At 44.8% G+C, this 21585-nt stretch overlaps 1 protein-coding gene across 18 annotated transcripts in view; it reads left to right on the forward strand.

The window, feature by feature from the left end:
• Window positions 1-21585, forward strand: part of KIAA1217 (KIAA1217 ortholog) — an 850300-nt gene that overhangs the window by 815085 nt on the left and 13630 nt on the right. For 12 of the 18 annotated variants that reach the window (XM_073018799.1, XM_008002527.3, XM_073018795.1 and 9 more), the window contains 6 exons: window positions 1058-1233; window positions 8227-8354; window positions 9827-9974; window positions 12980-13421; window positions 16462-16645; window positions 20365-20528. In XM_073018799.1, the coding sequence (XP_072874900.1) occupies window positions 1058-1233; window positions 8227-8354; window positions 9827-9974; window positions 12980-13421; window positions 16462-16645; window positions 20365-20528 (1242 nt within the window). The remainder of the gene's footprint in view (window positions 1-1057; window positions 1234-8226; window positions 8355-9826; window positions 9975-12979; window positions 13422-16461; window positions 16646-20364; window positions 20529-21585) is intronic. The other 6 variants (XM_073018798.1, XM_073018792.1, XM_037983497.2 and 3 more) reach the window with 2 other exon arrangements.

The following is a 21585-nucleotide window of genomic DNA, read 5'->3' on the forward strand; positions in this document are numbered from 1 at the left end:
TCCCCTCAATTTACACAGATAATGGACGGTTGACAAAGACATCATCACCCCCATGAGACAATAAACCAGTTCATGAAACCGGAAAACAAAGGAAACCATTGAAATTTGTTAAATGATATTTCAGTGGAACTTTAGGGATGATATACTAGGCATAATATCATTATTATTGTGGAGGCTGATTGAGTGAATTCACTTGATGGATCTGCTGTTAGAAAATTGTCCTGCTCCAGGGACTCAAGTGTTCAACTGGACTCTTGTGAAGCCTGAATAAAGCTCCCACCTCCTATATTCTCTGGGATGAGAAACAAGAATGTTCTGGAAACTGTTTGGAAATTGTGAGCTTCTGTATACAGGTAGCCTACCTCCAATCTAGAGAAATTCATAAATTGCCAAGAACCCTGGACTCATCTAGAATCATTATCATTGCCAACATTAAAGTCCTATGTTTTAAGGGTCTGTGATTTTGTGGTACGTGGTACGTGGAATCATATGAATGAGAAGGACACGGACCCTCTTTGAAATGATACTGATATATTTCATAGCCAAATCACCATGTGCTGAGTTCCCGTTCTATACCATGTGGTATTTCATGTAGCCCTCAAGAATGGCCAAGGAAAGTGGATTCCCCATCCTTAGAGGTAAGGAAACGAAGACCAAGGGAGTCTAAGTAATGGGCCCAAAGTCTCACAGTGGGCTAGGGAGAGAGTATGCGATTTGACCCAAAGTCTTCTTGGCTCCAAAGCAGGTGCCCTGTGCTGCTCCCTGTAAAGATATGTCAATGAGAGTTTATGCCTGTTGTCCGTGATGCATTGACCAGAGTAGAAAAAGGATCCTTTGTCTTGCAGACAGTCTGGTTGTCAGTTGGCTGCCAAAATTCAGATGTTGGTGGAAGAAGCCACATTATATACAGTCTTTGCTCCCTTTCGTTTCTCACTGAAATAAGTAAAGATTCAGCCACAGGGCTGTCTACCCAAAGTGTTCTGAAGACTTCAAGGCATTTACTCACCTCCATTTCAGGCAGGCAGAGCCCACTGAAGTTGATTTTCTGTGTTCACAGCTGCAGAACCAGGAACTGCTGAGGGCGATGATGAAGAAGGCCGAGCTGGAAATCAGTGGCAAAGTGATAGAAACAATGAAGAGACTGGAGGATCCTGTGCAGCGACAGCGCGTCCTGGTGGAGCAAGAGAGACAAAAATACCTTCATGAGGAAGAGAGGATCATCAAGAAGTTGTGGTGAGTACCAGTCACTTGCATGTTGAGCTGTTTCACCTGCAAAGGAAAATTATCGTTGCTAAGAAGGAGGTCCTTCCCAGTTGCCCTCTCTTTATTGAGCACCTACTGTGTATAAGTTAGAGTTCTGCTGATGGTGGTATATGTGGACACTTCAGCACCTTTCCATGGAGGCCCAGGAAATTCAGTGGTCCTCAGGTGACTGCATTTCTTTAAAAGTTGCAGCATTGCTGGGCATGGTAGTTCACACCTGTAGTCCCAGTTACTCGCAAGGCTGAGGCAGGAGGATTGCTTGAGTCCAGGAGTTCGAGACCAGCCTGGATAACATAGGGAGATCCTATCTTAAAAAAAAAAAAGAACAGAGAGAGAGAGTTGCAGCTTCATACTCTCTCCTCCAGGGCTCAGCAATACACAAAATTAAAAGGAGTAAATGGCAAAACCCAGTGACAAATAGGAAGGCTATATTTCATCTCAATAAATTAAAACTAATGGCCAAAATAACACAGCACTAAAATTATCTTCCTATTATTCAACTGTAGTTAAAATCGCAAAAGAAGAATTTAAATGTAAAGGGTATCTGATCCCAAATGGAAGATGCTTCCTTAGCTGTTACGAATGTTATTTAAGGTTCTTATTGAAAGCATCTATCAATTCCTACTATTGAAATGAGCAGAATTTTATTACTCCCCCATCAGCAGGCAGGCACATCTTTTATGGTAATTGTATATTTTGGTATGCAATGAAGATTTATCATAGAACTATCTCACCTTTTAGTATAATGAATAGTAATTTTGAGGGGTTTCTCCAGTGTTGATAATTCTCTTGTTTCTTGGAAAACTTAAATCTCTCAAATTGGGATTGCAAGGGAGCAATTTGCAAACTCTTCTCATGGCCATAATGAGAAGAGGTTTCCATGATGGAAAGCATTGTGTTCAATCACCTATCTCCTGTTGGAGCTGTGGCTCATATCGCCCTGGATACCAACCTAATGTGTTTGATTAAAATTAGAGTGTCCCTCTCAGCAGTCTAGAGGGGAAAAAAAAAAAAAAAAACAACTTCAATTTGAGTTATTCTTTTCCTAATAAATTAAATCAGGCCGCTGTTCATCCACATCTCAAAATAGCTTCCAAAATTCTACTTAGTTCACACACTTATAGGCAGAGTTAATCACCCACCATGAGTTGGTAAGGCTGTTATTTGTCTGAAATGTTTTTGTGACAGCCCAATTATCTAAAACTAGGTCTCCAGATTCTTCTTTAAAACTTCTTTTAAAATGCATATCCTGGCTGGGCACAGTGACTCATACCTGTAATCCCAGCACTTTGGGAGGCCGAGGCAGCCAGATCACCTGAGGTCAGGAGTTCGAGACCAGCCTGGCCAACATTGAGAAACCCTGTCTCTACTGAAAATAGAAAGAAACATAGCTGGCCATGGTGGTGTATGCCTATAGTCCAGCTACTCAGGAGGCTGAGGCAAGAGAATTGCTTGAACCCAGGAGGGGGAGGTTGCAGTGAGCCGAGATTGTGCCACTGCACTCCAGCCTGGGCGACAGAGCAGAACTCCGTCTCAAAAAATAATAGTAAAAATAAAAATAAAAACATATATCCTTTTAATAACATTTATATAAATTTTCCAACAAAATTATGAAAAAACATTTTTTTGAGATGGAGTCTTGCTCTGTTGCCCAGGCTGGACTGCAGTGGCATGATCTCGGCTCACTGCAACCTCCGCCTCCTGGGTTCAAGCAATTCTCCTATGTCAGCCTCCTGAGTAGCTGGGATTACAGGTGCACGCCATAACACCTGGCTAATTTTTGTATTTTTAATAAAGTCAGGGTTTTACCATATTGGTCAGGCTGGTCTCAAACTCCTGACCTCAGGTGATCCACCTGCCTCAGCCTCCCAGAGTGTTGGGATTACAGGCGTGAGTCACTGTGCCCGGTCAGTAAATTTCTTTTTTAAAAAAATTGTGTTTATTGGTTAGCTGAAATAATTCTCACTTCTGGCCTAGAAAAGTCATCTTTAATCTCAGTAATACTCTGAGATTACAGCCTAGCATAGGAATGAGACAGAAAAAGTAATGGAATGAACATATCATAAGAGGGCTTTATCTGGTTGGATTTGTGGGAAGGCCACAGATGAGTAAGATATGCAAAGAGCCCTTAAGGATCTTCAGTCTAGCAAAGCCAACCTGATGAATAGGAGAATGGCTCCAAACACGGGATTTACAGGTACCAGTTGTACCCACACAAAAGAGAGACTAACCCAGGGATCAGGAAGACTTAACCTGAATGAAGTCATTCGTTGTATGACCTACAGGCCACACACAGTAGCTTGCACATAGTAGTTTCAGAAATGGTTTGTTAGGCTGGGCACAATGGTTCACATGTATAGTCCCAGCAGTTTGGGAGGCTGAGGTGGGAGGATCACTTGGGACCAGGAATTCAAGAACAGCCTGGGCAACATAGCAGAACCCTGTCTCTACTAAAAATAAAAAATCAGCCAGGTGTGGTGTCATGCACCTGTAACCTCAGTTACTCAGGAGGCTGAAGCAGGAAGATCGCTTGAGCCCAGGAGTTCAAGGCTGCATTGAGCTATGACTGCGCCACTGCATTCCAGCATGGATATTGGAGCAAGACCCAATCTCTAAAAAAAGAAAGAAATGGTTAAACTCAACTGAGATGGCCTCGAAGATGGGGAGATGGCATCAGCAGCGGCCAGCGAGGGAAGGACTTCCGGGCAGTAGAACCCTGCAAACCAACAAGTTTCTGGCCTGGAAAATGCAAGATGTCTTTGGAGAACTGGATAGCAGTCCAGTTAGGTGGGAGAGTTGGGTGCAAGATACTAATAACATCCCATATTTGGGGAGTGCCATTCCATTTGCACACTGACTTCCTGTATCTTAGACCATACTCAAGGCCTCACGTACCTGCTTGATGCCTGTCTGGGCTGTGCCTACAGAGATTGGAAGATTCTTTAAGAGAAATCTGGATTTCTGGCTTTTCTTGAAAGTTCCGGGGTTCAACCCCAGATTCACAATTTCTGTGGATGGAGCTTAGGAATCTGCAGTTTACAAACAAAGCGGGTGATTCTGAAGCACCTTCACATTTGAGAGTTACTGCCTACAATGATGAGGAAGACACTGAGTGTTTGGGTTTTTTTGGTTTTTGTTTTTGATCAAGGAAGTAGCAAAGCTAGAGTTGTATTGGAGAGAGGTCCCTCTGGTGATCATGTGCGGGACTGATTGAGGGGAAAATAGACCAGTGACTAGGAGACCATATGGGAAGCTACTGTATCCGTCAGGCAAAAGGATCACGAGGTCAGGAGATTGAGACCATCCTGGCTAACACAGTGAAACCCCGTCTCTACTAAAAGATACAAAAAAACTAGCCGGGCGAGGTGGCGGGCGCCTGTAGTCCCAGCTACTTGGGAGGCTGAGGCAGGAGAATGGCGTAAACCCGGGAGGCGGAGCTTGCAGTGAGCCGAGATCCGGTCACTGCGCTCCAGCCTGGGCGACAAAGCAAGACTCCGTCTCAAAAAAAAAAAAAAAAAAAGGCAGCGAGGCCTGAACCAAGCAGTGAAAGTAAGAATGAAGTCAAATGCAAAACGTCCTATGGTATTCACCACCTATGACTAGCTCTCAAAATTTTTCTTTAAAACACCTTTTGAAATATATATCCTTTTGGCTGGGCTCAGTGGCTCTTGTCTGTAACCCCAGCACTTTCAGAGGCTGAAGTGGGAAGATCGCTTGAGCCCAGGAATTTAAGACCAGCCTGGACAACATAGGAACATAGGGAGACCCCATGTCTACAAAATAAAAATTAAAAATAAAAACTAAACCCTAGCCGGGCATGGTGGCACGCACCTGTGGTCCCAGCTACTCAGGAGGCTGAGGTAGGAGGATGGCTTGAACCTGGCAGGTCAAGGCTGCATGATCACACCACTGCATCCCAGCCTGGGTAACAGAGCAAAACCCTGTTTAAAAAAAAAACAATTAAAAATAACTATATACATATATATCCTTTTAATAATGGTAGTGTAAATTTTCCTTCTATAAGGTATAAAGCAGGTTAACTGATTGGATGGCTAGATCTGAATGGCAAGAGAGCAGGTTATAAAAGACAGCTGGAAATAGCTAGAAGAGAAGAACTAGAATGTTTCTAGCATGAAAAAAAGACAAATATTTAAGGTGACGGATATCCCAAGTACACTGATTTGATCTGTACAAATTATACGTACTAAATTATCACATGTACCCCAAAACTCACAACTAGTATGCGTCGATTTTTAAAAAGAGCTTATTTTTTAAAAGCCAGGAATTTCAACTCTGGAATACCAGAACAGCAATATCCCTCTTTCCTTCCCCTCTCCCTCCTTGTTCTCCTTTTCCTCCTTGTCCTTCTTCCAAGCACTAGAATATAAGCCTCCTTGTGGAGACTTATATTCAACTCATGTTAGGTTGAATTACTGGCGAGCCATTCAGAAGGCAGAGAGATTAAATCTGGGTCTAAAACTATGAAGAGATGGGCCGGGCATGGTGGTTCACACCTATAATCCCAGCACTTTGGGAGGCCGAGGTGGGTGGATCACTTGAGGTCAGGAGTTAGAGACCAGTCTGGCCAACATGGCAAATCCCCATCTGTATTGAAAATACAAAAATTAGCTGGGCATGGTGACCGGCACCTGTAATCCCAGCTACTGAGGAGGCTGAGGCAAGAGAATCACTTGAACCCGGGAGACAGAGGTTGCAGTGAGCTAAGATCGGGCCACTGCACTCTAGCCTGGGTGACAGAGAGAGACTTTGTCTAAAAATAAAAAATAAAACTATGAAAAGAAATTGGGTCTAGATAATTTCTACATGAAAATAATAATTGGTCTTCTAATAATAGTCAGGTGAAATATATTCCAACAAACTGGATGCTTCTTTTTAACAACACTAGGATGAAAAGCAACTTAAACAAATAGAATGCTATAAACTGTAACATCTATGAATATCTGACATTCTGTGGAGTGAAGCTGGTATTTCAAAAGTCATATTGATTACCATGTCAAAAATGTATTTCCAGCATTCATTTTAGCCCCATGTCTCTCTTACATTTTTGAATTAATAAATTTGAATTTTAATGTTTTATCTAAAGTAGGCATCATAAACATTTGCATAGAAGTGACATTGTTGTGTACCATCGTATCAATATACATTTCTGTATATTCCATAAAGCTGTGAAGTTTAAGAGCCTCTGTATGCAAGGTTGTGAAATCCAAGAGGTATATTGTATAGAAGAGATGAAAACAGAATTCTAGGCAGGCTGACTTTGAGTCAGATGACAGTCCCTTGCAGTATTAATTACACACTGACAGACATGTTGGTTGTTAACGGAACCAGGATAATATTTGTGTCTTAGCTCTTCCAGCAAAGCTTTGCAGGACTGGACACTGTGTCCAGTCAATGCAGGGAAGTCATTCTGTTTGGTTATGCAATGGAAAAGAGCTTTTCCACACGAAGTAACCATATTTAGAGCCCTTCAGTGGGGTGGCACAATCTCTTCCTGTCAAGAATGCAATAGCTGTAGAAAGTTTCCTGCGGGTATGTTCACAGAACACTGAGCCCCTTTCCATAGTTCACAGACGTGGACAATGAGCAGATGAGGCTTTCCCCCTCTGGTCCTGAAGTAGCATCATTTCATCTGAAATGACCACAAGCAATTTTGGTTTATTTTTCATAACAGAATGAAAGACATGACCAAAAACTCCATCCCACTTCTTGCAGTGGAGGAATTTGTCATTTTCCCTGGGATCCCGTTGAACACATGTGGCGTCCTGCCTGAACCCCTCCCGCAGCTGCCATGTGACCCAGAGCTCTATTCACTTGCCCACCTAAGTGGAAAGGGCCTTTGAGGGCCATCTGTTTGCAGATGACGCCGTGCATTCCTTTTTCTCTTTCGGATGCTGGCTCCACACTCCGGGCTCCAGGAGGTGGGATCGCTGTTCACTTACCGCCCCCTAGTGGTCGCCATTTCCAAAACGGTCTGCGTTTCCCAAAGTTCTTTTTCCCTGCTTCCTCGAGAGAGATTTTTCTCTTTTAGATGTGTAGGTGTTTAGGATGGGGTTAGTAATGTGCCCAAGGAGGTTACTGTTTTCTCAAGGGTGAGACCTCGATCTCCCTCTCTTGGAGCTAGCATCCCCCTCTATCCACAGACACCACATCTGTCGTCATTTTTATTTTCTGCAGTCATTTCTTCTCTTGGTAGCCTGGAGAAGAAAGAGCTCATCCTTGTTGATGGGACAATCAGTATAAACCAGAGGTTCTCATTTAGGGGCAATTTTGCTCGCCCTTCCCCAGGGACATTGGACAGTGCCTGGGTCTGGAGACATTCTGGTTTGTCACAAGTTGGGGTAGGCAAGGTTGCTACCGGCATTGAGTAGATGAAGGCCAGGGGGCTGCTGAACATCCCACCGTGCACAGTTTCCCCACACCACAACGAAGAATTACGTGGCCCCAAAATGTCAAATGCTAAAGTTGAGAAGCCTGATATTAATCAATGTGGGCTTCTCGTTTTACTGCACCGCAGGTCAGTCTCTCTCTCTCTCTCTCTCTCTCTCTCTCTCTCTCTCTCTCTCTCTCTCTGTCTTTCTCTATCTCTCTCCTACCCCCGCCTCCTTCCACCTATCCCTCCCTCCATCCCTCTGCTAGCATCAGCACCACTGAATATAAAGACTGGGTCCTCTGTTAGCCAGGCACAATCGTCCCTTGGGCCAATGTGGAACATTCCCTGGAAAAACCTCCTTGTACCTGCCTCACACCATTGCGAAATGTTCCCAGCCACTGTTAAAGATGAGCGCCCCCCTCCTCCACCACCACCACACGAGAGGCAGGGGAGGGGCAGGGGAGGGGCTGGGGCTCTATACAAAATCAGAGGCTGAGACAGGCACTTGGCCCCGTACTTCCTCTGTGAGGCCTGGTGTTCAGCGGTCTGTGCTGCTGTCCTTGCTCCCGCAGCGAGTTGGAAGACTTTGTTGAAGACTTGAAGGACTCCACGGCAGCCAGCCGATTGGTTACTCTGAAAGACGTGGAAGACGGGGCTTTCCTCCTGCGTCAAGTGGGAGAGGCTGTAGCTACCCTGAAAGGTAAGCTTTGTGCTGCGCCAGGGGAGGAGTCTGAACTACCTTTCCTGGGGTGTTTAAAAATCTGCCACGTAGAGAAGGATTCATTCATGTATGCAAGTATTTATTAAACACCTACATGTGCCAGGCATTGTTCTGGGCACTTGGGATATCCCAGAGCACAAACATCCCCCTCTTCCTGGAGCTGATATTATAGTGGGTGCAGTAAGATTTCACACTAAATGATTCCAGTAACACTTTCTATTTGCTAGGCTCTTACAGTGCACCAGGATGCATGTGCCAAACTCATTAAAAACACAAAGTGGGAGGATCACTTGAGCCCAGGAGTTCAAGACCAGCCTGGGCAACATAGAGAGACCCCCATTTCTACAAAAAAAAGGGCCAGGTGTGGTGGTGCATGCCTGTGGTACCAGCTACTCAGGAGGCTGAGGTGGTAGGATCTCTTGAGCCTGCAAGGTCAAGGCTATGGTGAGCCATCATTGCACCACTGCACTCCAGCCTGGCAGCCTGGGTGGCAGAGTGAGACCCTGTCTCAAAAAAAACAAAACAAAAAAACAAACAAAAAAAAAAAACCCAAAAAATAAAATAAAATAAAAATCCTGTAACCAAGCATGGTGGTTCATGCCTGCAATCCTGGCACTTTGGGAGGCCAACACAGGAGAATTGCCTGAGGCCAGGAGTTCAAGACCAGCCTAGGAAACATAACAAAACCTCATCTCTTAAAAAAAAAAAAAAAAAAAAAAGTTTTTTTTCAGGCCAAGTGTAGTGGCTTATGCCACTTTGGGAGGCTGAGGCGGGCAGATCACCTGAGGTCAGGAATTCGAAACAAGCCTAGCTAACATAGTGAAACCCCATCTCTACTAAAAATACAAAACTTAGTTGGGTATGGTGGCACAAACCTGTAGTCCCAGCTACTCAGGAGGCTGAGGCAGGAGAATTACTTGAACCCAAGAGGCGGAGGTTACAGTAAGCCAAGATCATGCTGCTGCACTCCAGCCTGGGTGACAGAGCAAGACTCCATCTCAAAAAAAGAGAAAAAAAAATTAATTAGCTGGTCATGGTGGTGTGCAGTGCCTAAATTGTCCCAGCTCTACAGGAGGCTGAGGCAGGAGGATCACTTGAGCCCAGGTGTTTGAGGCTCCAGTGAGCTCTGATCATGCCACTGCACTCCAGCCTGGGTGACAGAGACAGACCCCATCAATCAGTCAAATTACAAAGTAATAATAATAACCCTAATGGTCTATTGGCTTTATCCCAAATACACAGACAGGAAACAGGCCTAGAGGAGCTTTACCCTTGCCCAAGGTGACTTTCTCCAATGCTCCTCTGTGCTCTTAACCCACTGCCACCTGAAGATGTGTGAACCGCCCTGTGGCTTGTGAACTCTGCACTTCTCTGTCCAGTATCGGAGTGCGGGATGAGGGTTGTCGTTCTGGCTTTTTTCCCTCCAATTCACCTGCTGGTTTGGCCTGCAGGAGAATTTCCAACCTTACAAAACAAGATGCGAGCCATCCTGCGCATAGAAGTGGAGGCCGTGCGGTTTCTGAAGGAGGAGCCACACAAGCTGGACAGTCTCCTGAAGCGTGTGCGCAGCATGACAGACGTCCTGACCCTGCTGCGGAGGTGACCGGGCCCTTACCGTGCTGGGGGTGGCCTGCGGAGGGGTGTGCTGGGAAAGCGAGAGTGGAGGTTTGGGACTTCAGGCTTCCAGCATGCTCCCAGGACATATGCAGTGTCCTGAGGAAAAGCCCCAAGTCCTTCTCATGCTTGAACTTTTATTGCAACATGGCTTGAGGTTCTAATTCTTCAACACAGGATTGTTAGGTGGAGCCCATCCTAGGGTTTAAAATTAATAGACACAATAAACATTGTTTTAAAATCATCTGAAAGGCCAGCTGTGGTGGCCACTCAGGAAGTAGAGGCAGAAGGATCCCTTGAGCCCAGGAGTATGAGGCTACAGTGAGCTATGACTGAGCCACTGCACTCTAGTCTGGGCCACAGAGAAAGACGCCATTTCTTTAAAAAAAAAAAAAAAAAAATCATTTGAAGGTGGGTTTTTTAAAATAATATTTTGAAGTTGAAAAATTGATTGAAATAGTTTATTCGCCTCCTTCACTTCAGGGGCATAGATAAATTCAGTTCAAAGAAATGTAATAGAAGTAAACAAAGTCTGTGAGATTGTTGGTCCTGCCTATAAAAGAGAAACAAAGCCTTTTGAGTGGCTTGGGCCAGGCTCCCTTGCTAAAGGTAAACCTGCTCATCAAAGAGGTCACAGTGGAGTAAAGACCAAAAGAAATTCAGGACTTTCACTGAAAAGAAAATTCCAGACCGGGCGCGGTGGCTCAAGCCTGTAATCCCAGCACTTTGGGAGGCTGAGACGGGCGGATCATGAGGTCAGGAGATCGAGACCATCCTGACTAACATGGTGAAACCCCATCTCTACTAAAAAAAAAAATACAAAAAAAAAAAAAAAAACTAGCCGGGTGAGGTGGCGGGCGCCTGTAGTCCCAGCTACTCGGGAGGCTGAGGCAGGAGAATGGTGTAAACCCAGGAGGCGGAGCTTGCAGTGAGCTGAGATCCGGCCACTGCACTCCAGCCTGGGCAACGGAGCGAGACTCCGTCTCAAAAAAAAAAAGAAAGACAGCAAATTCCAGTACTCCACACTCACTGAAAACACATATGCATGCAAAATTTGTGTTGCCAAAAGCACCTTCACTGGCCAGGCACAGTGGCTCATGCCTGTAATCCCCGCACTTTGGGAGCCGAGGTGGGTGGATCACTTGAGGTCAGGAGTTTGAGACCCTCCTGGCCAACATGGTGAATTCCCGTAGGAATTATAGACAGTGGCGTGCCTGTAATCCCACCTACTTGGGAGGCTGAGGGAGGAGAATTACTTGAACTCAGGAGGTGGAGGCTACAGTGAGCCGAGGTTGTGCCACCGCACTCCAGCTTGGAAGACAGAGCATGAAGTCACCTTCATGGAGATGATTATTGAAAATGGGAACGATCACTGGTTGCAGTGGTGCGTACTTGTAATCCCAGCTACTCAGGAGGCTGAGGCGGGAGGATCCCTTGAGCCCAGGAGTTCAAGGCTGCAGTGAGCTATGATCACACCACTGCACTCCAGCCTGGGTGACAGAGCAAGACCCCATCTCTACAAAAAATTATTTTAAAAATTAGCCAGGAAGGATGGTGTACACCTGTAGTCCCAGCTACTTAGGAGGCTGAGGCAGGAAGATCTCTTGAGCCTAAGAGTTTGAGGCTGCAGTGAGCTATGATTGAGTCACTGCACTCCAGCCTGGGCAACAGAGAGAGGCCCTGTCTCTTAAAAGAAAAGAAAAGAGTGGCTCAAGCCTGTAATCCCAGCACTTTGGGAGGCCGAGATGGGCAGATCACGAGGTCAGGAGATCGAGACCATCCTGGCTAACACGGTGAAACCCCGTCTCTACTAAAAACACAAAAAACTAGCCGGGCGAAGTGGCGGGCGCCTGTAGTCCCCGCTACTCGGGAGGCTGAGGCAGGAGAATGGCGTAAACCCGGGAGGCGGAGTTTGCAGTGAGCTGAGATCCGGCCACTGCACTCCAGCCCGGGCAACAGAGCAAGACTCCGTCTCAAAAAGAAAAGAAAAGAAAATGGAAGAGATGGTTAAGGCAGAATGATAGGGAAAGGAGAGAACAAATCCTTGGGGATCTTTAAGAATCTAAGGGATTGGGGTAAAAAAAAAAAAGTAAACAGCAAAAGAAAGAGCAGTGAGTAGCAGAAGAGTTATAGAATGCAATGGTTTTGTTCAAATGAAAAAAAGTAATATAATACAAAGGGGATGAGGGCCTAATTAAAAATTAGAGGTCAAGAACCATGTTTGACATTGTCTCACACATAACTTTACAATCTTAATGTTAGTCCTAACAACAGGCCCTGAGGAAGTCATTAGCATCACCATCATCATCTCCACCTTCATCATTACATTTTATGCAAAAGTACCTGAGGCTTAAAGAGGCGAAGTTCTCAACGTTATATACAACATGAAATAACTGATATTCAAACACAGATCTGACACCAGACACCCTTTTCCACTACATCATGTGTGGGGTGGGGAGGGATATATCGCTTCAAATGACTCCAAACACCAGAGGAAGTTAAGGAGTAAACATGACTGTTAGATTTGGAGTCACTGTGTACCTTGTGGCAAGACTTGGCTGAATCCAGGTGGGGAAGCCAGTGAGCAACAGGCTGAGATACAGAAGAGCAAACAGAAGGAATTAGAGTGAGGGCTGCCCTCCCAAGATGCTTGGCAGTGAAAGCAGGAGGGAATAAGCAAACTTTTGGCTTAGAACTAAGCACATCTGAGGGCTGCATAGGCCAGAATCGGGTGGTGGAGGAGTTAAGAGAGGCTGATGTTAGACTCATGGCTCATTTTCTTCTACCCACCCCCCAAACAATGATGGAGTGGCAAGGGTCTGAGTACAACAGCACCAGCAGAAAGGGATATTTCCATACATGTCCCTAAGCAGCTACTCTGAGCTTTGGGATGTATGACTCTCACCTGGCTTTGGGATGACATAGCTTGCAAGTATGCTGCCATGAGAAAGTGGCATGAGGGTTAATCTGCTGTGCATGGTTTCTCCTAGACATGTCACTGATGGGCTCCTGAAAGGCACGGACGCAGCCCAAGCTGCACAGTACATGGCTATGGAAAAGGCCACGGCCGCAGAAGTCCTGAAGAGCCAGGAGGAGGCAGCCCACACCTCCAGCCAGCCCTTCCACAGCACAGGTGCCCCTGGCGATGCGAAGTCAGAAATGGTGCCTTTGTCCGGCATGACGGTTCACCACGCACAGAGCTCCCCTGTGGCCATCCAGCCCTCGCAGCACTCCGTGGCCCTGCTGAACCCTGCTCAGAACTTGCCTCACGTGGCCAGCTCCCCCGCCGTCCCCCAGGAAGTAAGCTCCACCCTGCAGACGTTGCAGGCTCCACAGTCGCCACAGACACCCATGAATGGGTCTGCCATGCAGAGCTTGTTCATTGAAGAAATCCACAGTGTGAGTGCCAAGAACAGGGCAGTGTCTATCGAGGTAGAGTCCTATTTCCATTTCTCATAACCCCATAAAGGAGTCTGATACATGGGCCTTGCCCTCAAAGCATTTATAGGCCGGATGATGACATAATTGTGTATGGATCAGAGATAGAGTTTTGGAAGTGGAAGTGGGATTCAGTAGCCAGGTGAAGAGATGGGTCATCTGGTTTCAGAGAAGGGTGAGACACCTAGCCTGTAGGAAGGTGAGGCAGTGGTGTGCTGGTAAATGTTTAACAACCAGCTCTCTGGTACCGGTTGTGGTGGGGGGTTGGCGGGGGCGCTACTCTATGTGTGGCATTTGCCAATTTCCATGGTGTAAATATCACAACCGTGGCTGATTTCAAGTTACGACATGACACCACTGCTGCTGAAGTTGGGAAGAGATGTGACAATCAGCTCTCTGGGCCAGGACAGCTTCAAGCACTCCATTGCGGTGAAGGCAGCCTAAGTCTGCAACTCATGTAGACGATAAGTGGAACCTGGTTAGCAGGGGAGGGTGGTGAGGACATTCTAGGATACTAACATGCTGGATCAAAGTCTGGGACCGTGACTAAGCCTGTCTAAGTGGAACAAGAACGAGGACCTAAGACTGGGGAAATGGGCTGGAAACTGACTTGAGAGCTTGAAAACCAGTCCATGATGTTTGGAGTTTATTTGGAAGGTGTCAGAGAAATGCTGCAGCTTGAATCCATGATTTTTTTAAAATGGCATCTTCTGGAAATTAATCTAGAAACAACATACAGAATTGATTGAGGTGGTGGGTCTAGAATTAAGAGAGCTGGATGAGAAGTTACTGTAGTCATCTAAGAATGAACGGTAGAGCAGTCAGAATGAAAAGAGAAAACTAGGTCTTAAGATCAAATGACATGAGGCCATGTGTGGTGGCTTATGCCTGTAATACCAGCACTTTGGGAGGCTGAGGCGGGTGGATAACTGGAACATGAGTTCAAGACTAGCCTGGGCAACATGGCAAAATCCCAACTCTACCAAAAAAAAATATACAAAAATTAGCTGGGCGTGGTGGCACGTGCCTGTAGCCCCAGCTACTCAGGGGTTTGAGGTGGGTGGATCACCTAGGTCCAGGGAGGTCAAGGCTTCAGCGAGCCAAGATCCCATCACTGCACTATAGCCTGGGTGACACAGCGAGACCCTGTTTTAAAAACCATGAGATCAAATGACATATTACATTTTGAAATATTCTTTTTATCAAGGGCTGGTATCAATGCTCCAATAACACATTTGGCTTTTCTACTTACCTTTTTCTTCTTGCCTCGTAACTTTTCCTCCACTCATTTGCTTTATCCCCAGCAACCTTGTCCTAACCCTCCTGCCTCTACTGAAAATCACCAGTGGAGAGCTCAGGTTGGGTATATCGAGACGACCTGGCAAAACTGCCACAGCCGCAGTCACAGCCTCCAGGCCTCTGAACACTAGGTGGTTTCTGTCTGTCCCAAGGGCCCTGGCTTGCCCCTAATCAGAGCCAGCTATTTAAAAAATGCATATCACAAGGGTACGGAAATGTGATGGACGGAGTGTGATTCTATTCCCAGTACCTAGTAGGGCAGGGGAGGAAGAGACATTGGCAGACCTGTCACTTAAGATGTCTTGCCACTTTAAACATCTCAACATTTAAAGGATGTCAGTATGATGGCACTCTTATTTAACAAATCTCTATGGAGGACCCAGTGGGCATAGTGATCATTGTGATGTGTGTGTTTTACACTTTGACGGGAGATATGAGTCATCTCTGAAAATGCCCTGATCCACAGGTGTGGAGGCCTGGGTTTTTCTGCCAGATCTGCCACTGACAAATGGGGTGAGCATTATTCATTCAACAGAGATTACCGAGCCCGCTATGTGCCAGGCCCTCGTAGGCTTGGGGGAATGCCAGTGAACAGAAGAGACAAAGTCTCTGCCCTCAAGAAACTTACCTACTTGTAGAAGGAAACAGAAAAAACGTATATGCCAGGTGGTAATCAATGCTAGGAAGAAAAAAGAGGGTTAGAATGGTAGAGGTGCTGGTTATTATTTATATGTAATGAAACTTGGGCAAATTCTTCATCTCACTGGACCTCAAAGTTCCCATATGTTGATTCAATGATCTTTGCCAATTCTTAGGTTATGGGGTTCCACTAATCTTGGTGTGAATTTCCACCTGGCCCTCTTGGAATTATTAATGTGCTAGTTCAAAAATCGCAGGAAAATGTTCTTTTAAAAAGTGTACAGATGTTTTAAAATGCATTTTATGTATAACTCTGTTGTAGAACTTAAAGGAGCTTACGGGTCATCTAAATAATACCTCCTCCCTCATTTTACAAGACAACGCGACCCAGAGGGCATATAGCAATTCCTTGATAGAAGTGGTTCTAAGACACAGGATTTTTGTTCTTAGTGTTGTGGGTTTTGATTGTTTGCTTGGACATCTCTTCTATAATGAAAACTCAATTTAAAAAAAATTTTAGGCTGGGCATGGCGGCTCATGCCTGTAATCCCAGCACTTTGGATTATAGACTCATGTCTCACTCAAGGCAAAAGGATTCCTTGAGGCAAACTGTTTAAGACCAGCCTGGGCAACATAACAAACCCCATCACTATTTTAAAAAAAAAGAAAATAAATTAGCCAGGTGTGGTGGCTCACATGTGTAATCCTAGTTACTCAGGAGGCTAAGGCAGGAGGATTGCTTAAGCCCGGATGTTGGAGGCTGCAGTGAGCTATAATGACACCACTGCACCGCAGCTTGGATGACAGATTGAGACCCTGCCTCTAAAAAAATAAATCTTGGTAGTAGAAGAAATATTTTTAAAAGCATGTTATTTTAAGTTCAGGGGTAGAAGTGCAGGTTTGTTAACATAAGTAAACGTGTCATGCGGGTTCGTTGTGCAGATTATTTCATCACCCAGGTCTTAAGCCCAGTACCCATTAGTTATTTTTCCTGATCCTCTCCCTCCTCCCACCCTCCACCCTCTGAAAGGCCCCAGTGTGTGTTGTTCTCCTCTATGTGTCCATGTAACTTTCTTTACCTGCTATATTCCTCCAGAAAGCAGAAAAGAAATGGGAGGAAAAAAGGCAAAATCTGGACCACTATAACGGGAAAGAGTTTGAGAAGCTCCTAGAAGAAGCTCAAGCCAATATCATGAAGTCAATACCAAATCTGGAGATGCCACCAGCTGCAGGCCCACTGCCAAGGGGAGATGCCCCAGTGGACAAGCTGGAACTTTCAGGTAAGGTCCAGTCCCACAGCAGGAACATATGGAGGTACATGGCCTTGGGCAAATATGGTGCCATCCACAACAGGACATACTCATCAACAGAACCAATGTCTCAGTTCTTACAAATCTTATAAAATGTAAAACTTGGAAGAGCAAATCTTCTGGTGTTCCTTAGATCTTTAATACTATCTCTTTTTTTCCTTTCTTTCTTTCTTTTTTTTGAAATGGGGTCTTGCTCTGCCACCCAGGCTGGAGTGTAGTGGTATGATCATAGCTCACTATAACGTCCAACTACTGGGCTCAAGCAATCCTCCCACCTCAGCCTCCCAAGAAGTAGCTAGGGCTATAGATGTGCACACCACTGCCTGTGTCTAATTTTTTTTTTATTTTTTGAGAGACAGGTTTCTCACTGTGTTGCCTTGGCTGGTCTCGAACTTCTGGCCCCAAGTGATCCTCCTGCCTCAGCTTCCAGAGTAGCTAGAATTATAGGCTTGAGCCACACTTGATTTCACTACTACTGTTTTACCCTAGCCATAGAGAAGCTGAGTTCTGTGTTAGGATTCTAGAATAATGGCCAATAAAGGAAAATTTAAATTCCTAGTATTTGCGTTTTCTACGCATTTGTGATACTTCACCGCACGAGCTGGGAAAATATTAGGCCTGCATTTAAGACAAGAGCTTTTTGTATGCTGACAGAAAGAAAATGGTAGCTTTTATGAGCTACCAGGGGATCTTAGATCATAAGGCAAAATTGCATTTTTTAATCAAAATTATTAGACTATATATTTAACCAACTCAACTATGGAAGTTAAATGCTAACCTGTCAATAATAATATAACTTCTAGGAATCTCAACCTATTAAATATTCCATCATTTACAAACCATGCATCTTATTCTGATCTTAAAATTATGGACCCAGATGTTATTTTACTTGCAGCCTAATGTCTCCTCAGTGTCACATTCCACAGTGCCTTATCCAGCAACTAAAATTAATTTGGAAAGGAATCTCCATCTTGACTTGCATGTCAAGAAACATTAAAGTGGATTCCATTTATAACCACTATAGAGTCATCCCTTGGTATCCACGGGAGATTGGTTCCAGGACTCCCATCGGATACCAAAATCTGAGGATGTTCCAGTTCCTGGTATAAAATGGCATGGTATTTGCATGTAACCTACTCACATCCTCCCATATACTTTGTGGGGCCAGCACACCTCAGCTGTGCGACTCCACTGCCTGCCTCCATATACTTTCAATCATCCCTACATTACTTATGATACCCAATACAATGTCTACACATTACTTCATTTGTGTGGATTCAACATAGTACTTGGCGCAAGGCAAATTCAAGTTTTATTTTTTGGGATGCGGAGGGAATTTTTTTTGTACATATTTTCCATCTGCCGCTGGTTGAATCCACAGATGTGGAACCCATGGATGCAAAGGACCACCTGCACCTGTCTCCTCCCCAGTTTTCATCTAGTTCATCCCCTAAAGCTCCACTCACTGCAGCCCTCCCCCTCTGTCTGTGCTAAGAGGCTTTTCTTATGCCTTTCCCCACCTGCCAGTTGTGTCAGGTCTGTCTAGGGTCCTAGGCGGGGCAGCTCTTCTCACACAAAGGTGACTTTCCTCCCATAGTTCCCATGGAGAATTTCTGATGGAGAAAATGCCCTAGCTCATCACACTTTTTTTTTTTTTTTTTTTTTTTGAGACTGAGTCTCACTCTGTCACCCAGGCTGGAGTTCAGTGGCATGATCTTGGCTCCCTGCAACCTATGCCTCCTGGGTTCAAGCAATTCTCCTCCCTCAGCCTCCTAAATAGCTAGCATGGCAGGCACCCACCACCACACCTAGTTAATTTTTGTATTTTTAGTAGAGACGGGGTTTCACCATGTTGGCCAGACTTGTCTCGAACTCCTGACCTCAGGTGATCCACCCACCTCAGTCTCCGAAAGTGCTGGGATTACAGGCCTGAGCCACCGGCCAGCTCATCACGTTTTTATCTTGCCTAATTCTGCTCTCTCTGCCGCATTATTAATTTTGTCATAGAGTCCTCTGATGTTTTATGCAGGTCTCATAACTGTTCCCTCTCATGACTGAACAACAAAAACATATTACATTTTGTTCACTTACCTCATTTTGGCTCTTGATTCTATCCGATTTTTTTAATTTGCATAAATCACTTTTAAAATTACTCCCCAAGGTATTTTGACTTAGTTCAAATGTTCTTGTTTTTTCTTTTTCAATGCATCTCTGACTTGGTCTCAGAAACAGTCCAGTGATGGACAGGCTACCAGAAATGTGTGAAGGTAGCATCCGTGACCTGTAAACATTAGTTTCTGTCATTTTAATTTATTTGTCATGGAATTATCATTTTAATGTATTTTTGTTTATTAATGAGGCAAACTTCTAAGTGTAAAGTTTCAAATACCATTTGTATTTCCCCTTGTGTGAATTTTCTGACTATTTGGATAATGGAGGAATATGGATAATGATCGAAAATTGATAAAGGCCAGCGTGGTGGCTCATGTCTGTAATCCCAGTGCTTCTGGAGGCCAACGCAGGAGGAATCACTTGAACCCAGGACTTTGAGAGCAGCCTGGGCAACATAGTGAGACCCCATCTCTACAAAAATTTAAAAAGCAGCTGGGCGTGGTGGCGCACACCTGCAGTTCCAGCTACTCTGGGCTGACGCAGGAAGATTGCATGAGCCCAGGAGTTTGAGGCTGAGGTGAGCTGTGATGGCACCACTACACTTCTGCCTAAGTGAAAGAGCAATACCCCGTCTCAAAAATAAAACAAAAAAGGCCAGGTGCAGTGGGCTCATACCTGTAATCCCAGCACTTTGGGAGGCTGAGGCAGACAGATTGCTTAATCCCAGGAGTTCAAGACTAGCCTGTGCAACATGCAAAACCCCATCTCTGTAAAAAAATAAAGAAAGAAAAAAATAAAGAAAATTAGCCAGGTGTTGTGGTGCACACCTGTAATGCCAGCTACTAGGGAGGCTGAGGTGGGAGGATCACCTGAGCCCGGGAGGTCAAGGCCTCAGTGAGCCTTGATCACACCACTGCATTCCAGAGTGGGTGACAGTGAGACCTTATCTAAAACATAACAAAATTTAAAAAATTTTTGTTTAATTAAAAAAATCAAATCTACTTCCTCTCCAACTTTGTTCTCATTTGCATCCCATTTTTTCTCTGGCCCTCCCTAGGCCAGATTCTACTGTGACATTGACCTTCAGCAGAAAACCCTCTTGCTGATGCTATTTTTTCAGACTGAGGGATGAAGGCTTTGGAGGCCAAGCAGGGGGCTATGGATTTGCCTTTGGGCTCCAATTTTTTTTTAATCTATCCAAGTTCTACTCAGCTTTTTTACATAACAAGAATATTATTTAATAATATTAGTAATAGGTAGTACTTTACATAGCATTTACATTAAGCCAAGCTCAGTATGTAAGTCATTCGATCCTAATGACACCCCAAAGGAAAGTATATTATAATACCCATTTAACAGATGAGAAAACTGAGACTGAGAGAGGTTTAGTAACTTGTACAGGGTCTTTTTGGGATTTAAATCCAGTTGCTCTTTAGGGTCTATACACTTAATCCTTGCTCTATGGAGAGAATAGAAAATTTCTAAATCAGATTGCATTGAGTTTGTAGCAATATACCAGACTTTCTGGATGTTTTCTTGCAAAAAGATTATTCTTGCAATGGTGCACTGTTTTTCAGAAGATTCTCCAAATTCAGAACAGGACTCGGAAAAGCTGGGGGGAAAGTCGCCCCCTCCTCCTCCCCCACCTCCTCGTCGAAGCTACCTGCCAGGATCGGGACTCACCACCACGAGGTCAGGCGATGTGGTCTACACCGGCAGAAAGGAGAACATCACCGCTAAGGTCTGATAGGCTAAGCCCTGGTAAACTGGCCTCTGGGTTCAGATGATACCCTTAGACAAGGTTCTGTCTGTTAGAACATAAAAAGTAGTGAGGCAGAGAATTAGTGACTCGACCATACAAGATCCCCAGGAAGCACCACAGGTGGGACAGTGGCAGCCAGTATGATTGGACTAGACCCAGACCATGAGTTTCATCCTTGTTTGACTTTTAGCTGCGACAATATGAAACGCAACTCACAAGCTATTTCCTATGTGGGCATCATAAGATTGAAAATGAGAGTAGGAGGGGAAAACAAAGATTATCTTCCAAAGGTAACTGAGGTGAGCTGACACTGTTGTGGGAGTCTATACAGAAAGATGTTCAATGAGCTTTAGATTCCACTTAACTAGCCAAGTGTTAGCTTTTATGTTAAATGTAAAACACAATTTCCAAAGAGATGGAGTATGGGAGGGCCTTTTATGAGGACTGTATTAGTCTGTTCTCAGCGTGCTGAAAAACACATGCCTGAGGCTGGGTAATTTACAAAGGAAAGAGGTTTAATGGACTCACAGTTCCATGTGACTGGGGAGGCCTCACAATTATGGCAGAAGATGAAGGAAGAGCAAAGGGACTTCTTACATGGCGGCAGGCAAGAAAGAGATTGTGCAGCGGAACTCCCATTTATAAAACCATCAGATCTCATGAGACTCACTCACCACCACAAGAACAGCACGGGAAAGACCTGCCCCCATGATTCAATTACCTCCCACCTGATCCCTCCAGTGGCACGTGGGAATTATGGGAGCTACGATTCAAGATGAGATTTGGGTGGGGTCACAGCCAAACCATATCAAAGACACTGAATGTTGAGGAGTTCCAGTTATATTATCATTATTTAATCCATTCATCAAAATGACAACTTATGCAAACACAAACCCAAACTAAATGTAAAGGGATAAAATAACCTTTCAGCTATTTTCTCAGCTAAGATCTAGGAAGCCAGTGTTATAGGCAGTGAGGAACCATCTGTCCCTTTTTTGCTAGCACCTAGGAGATGTTAAGCCACTATCCATGGTTT

The sequence above is a fragment of the Chlorocebus sabaeus genome, chromosome 9 (assembly GCF_047675955.1).
Source record: "Chlorocebus sabaeus isolate Y175 chromosome 9, mChlSab1.0.hap1, whole genome shotgun sequence".
NCBI classification, from domain to species: domain Eukaryota; kingdom Metazoa; phylum Chordata; class Mammalia; order Primates; family Cercopithecidae; genus Chlorocebus; species Chlorocebus sabaeus.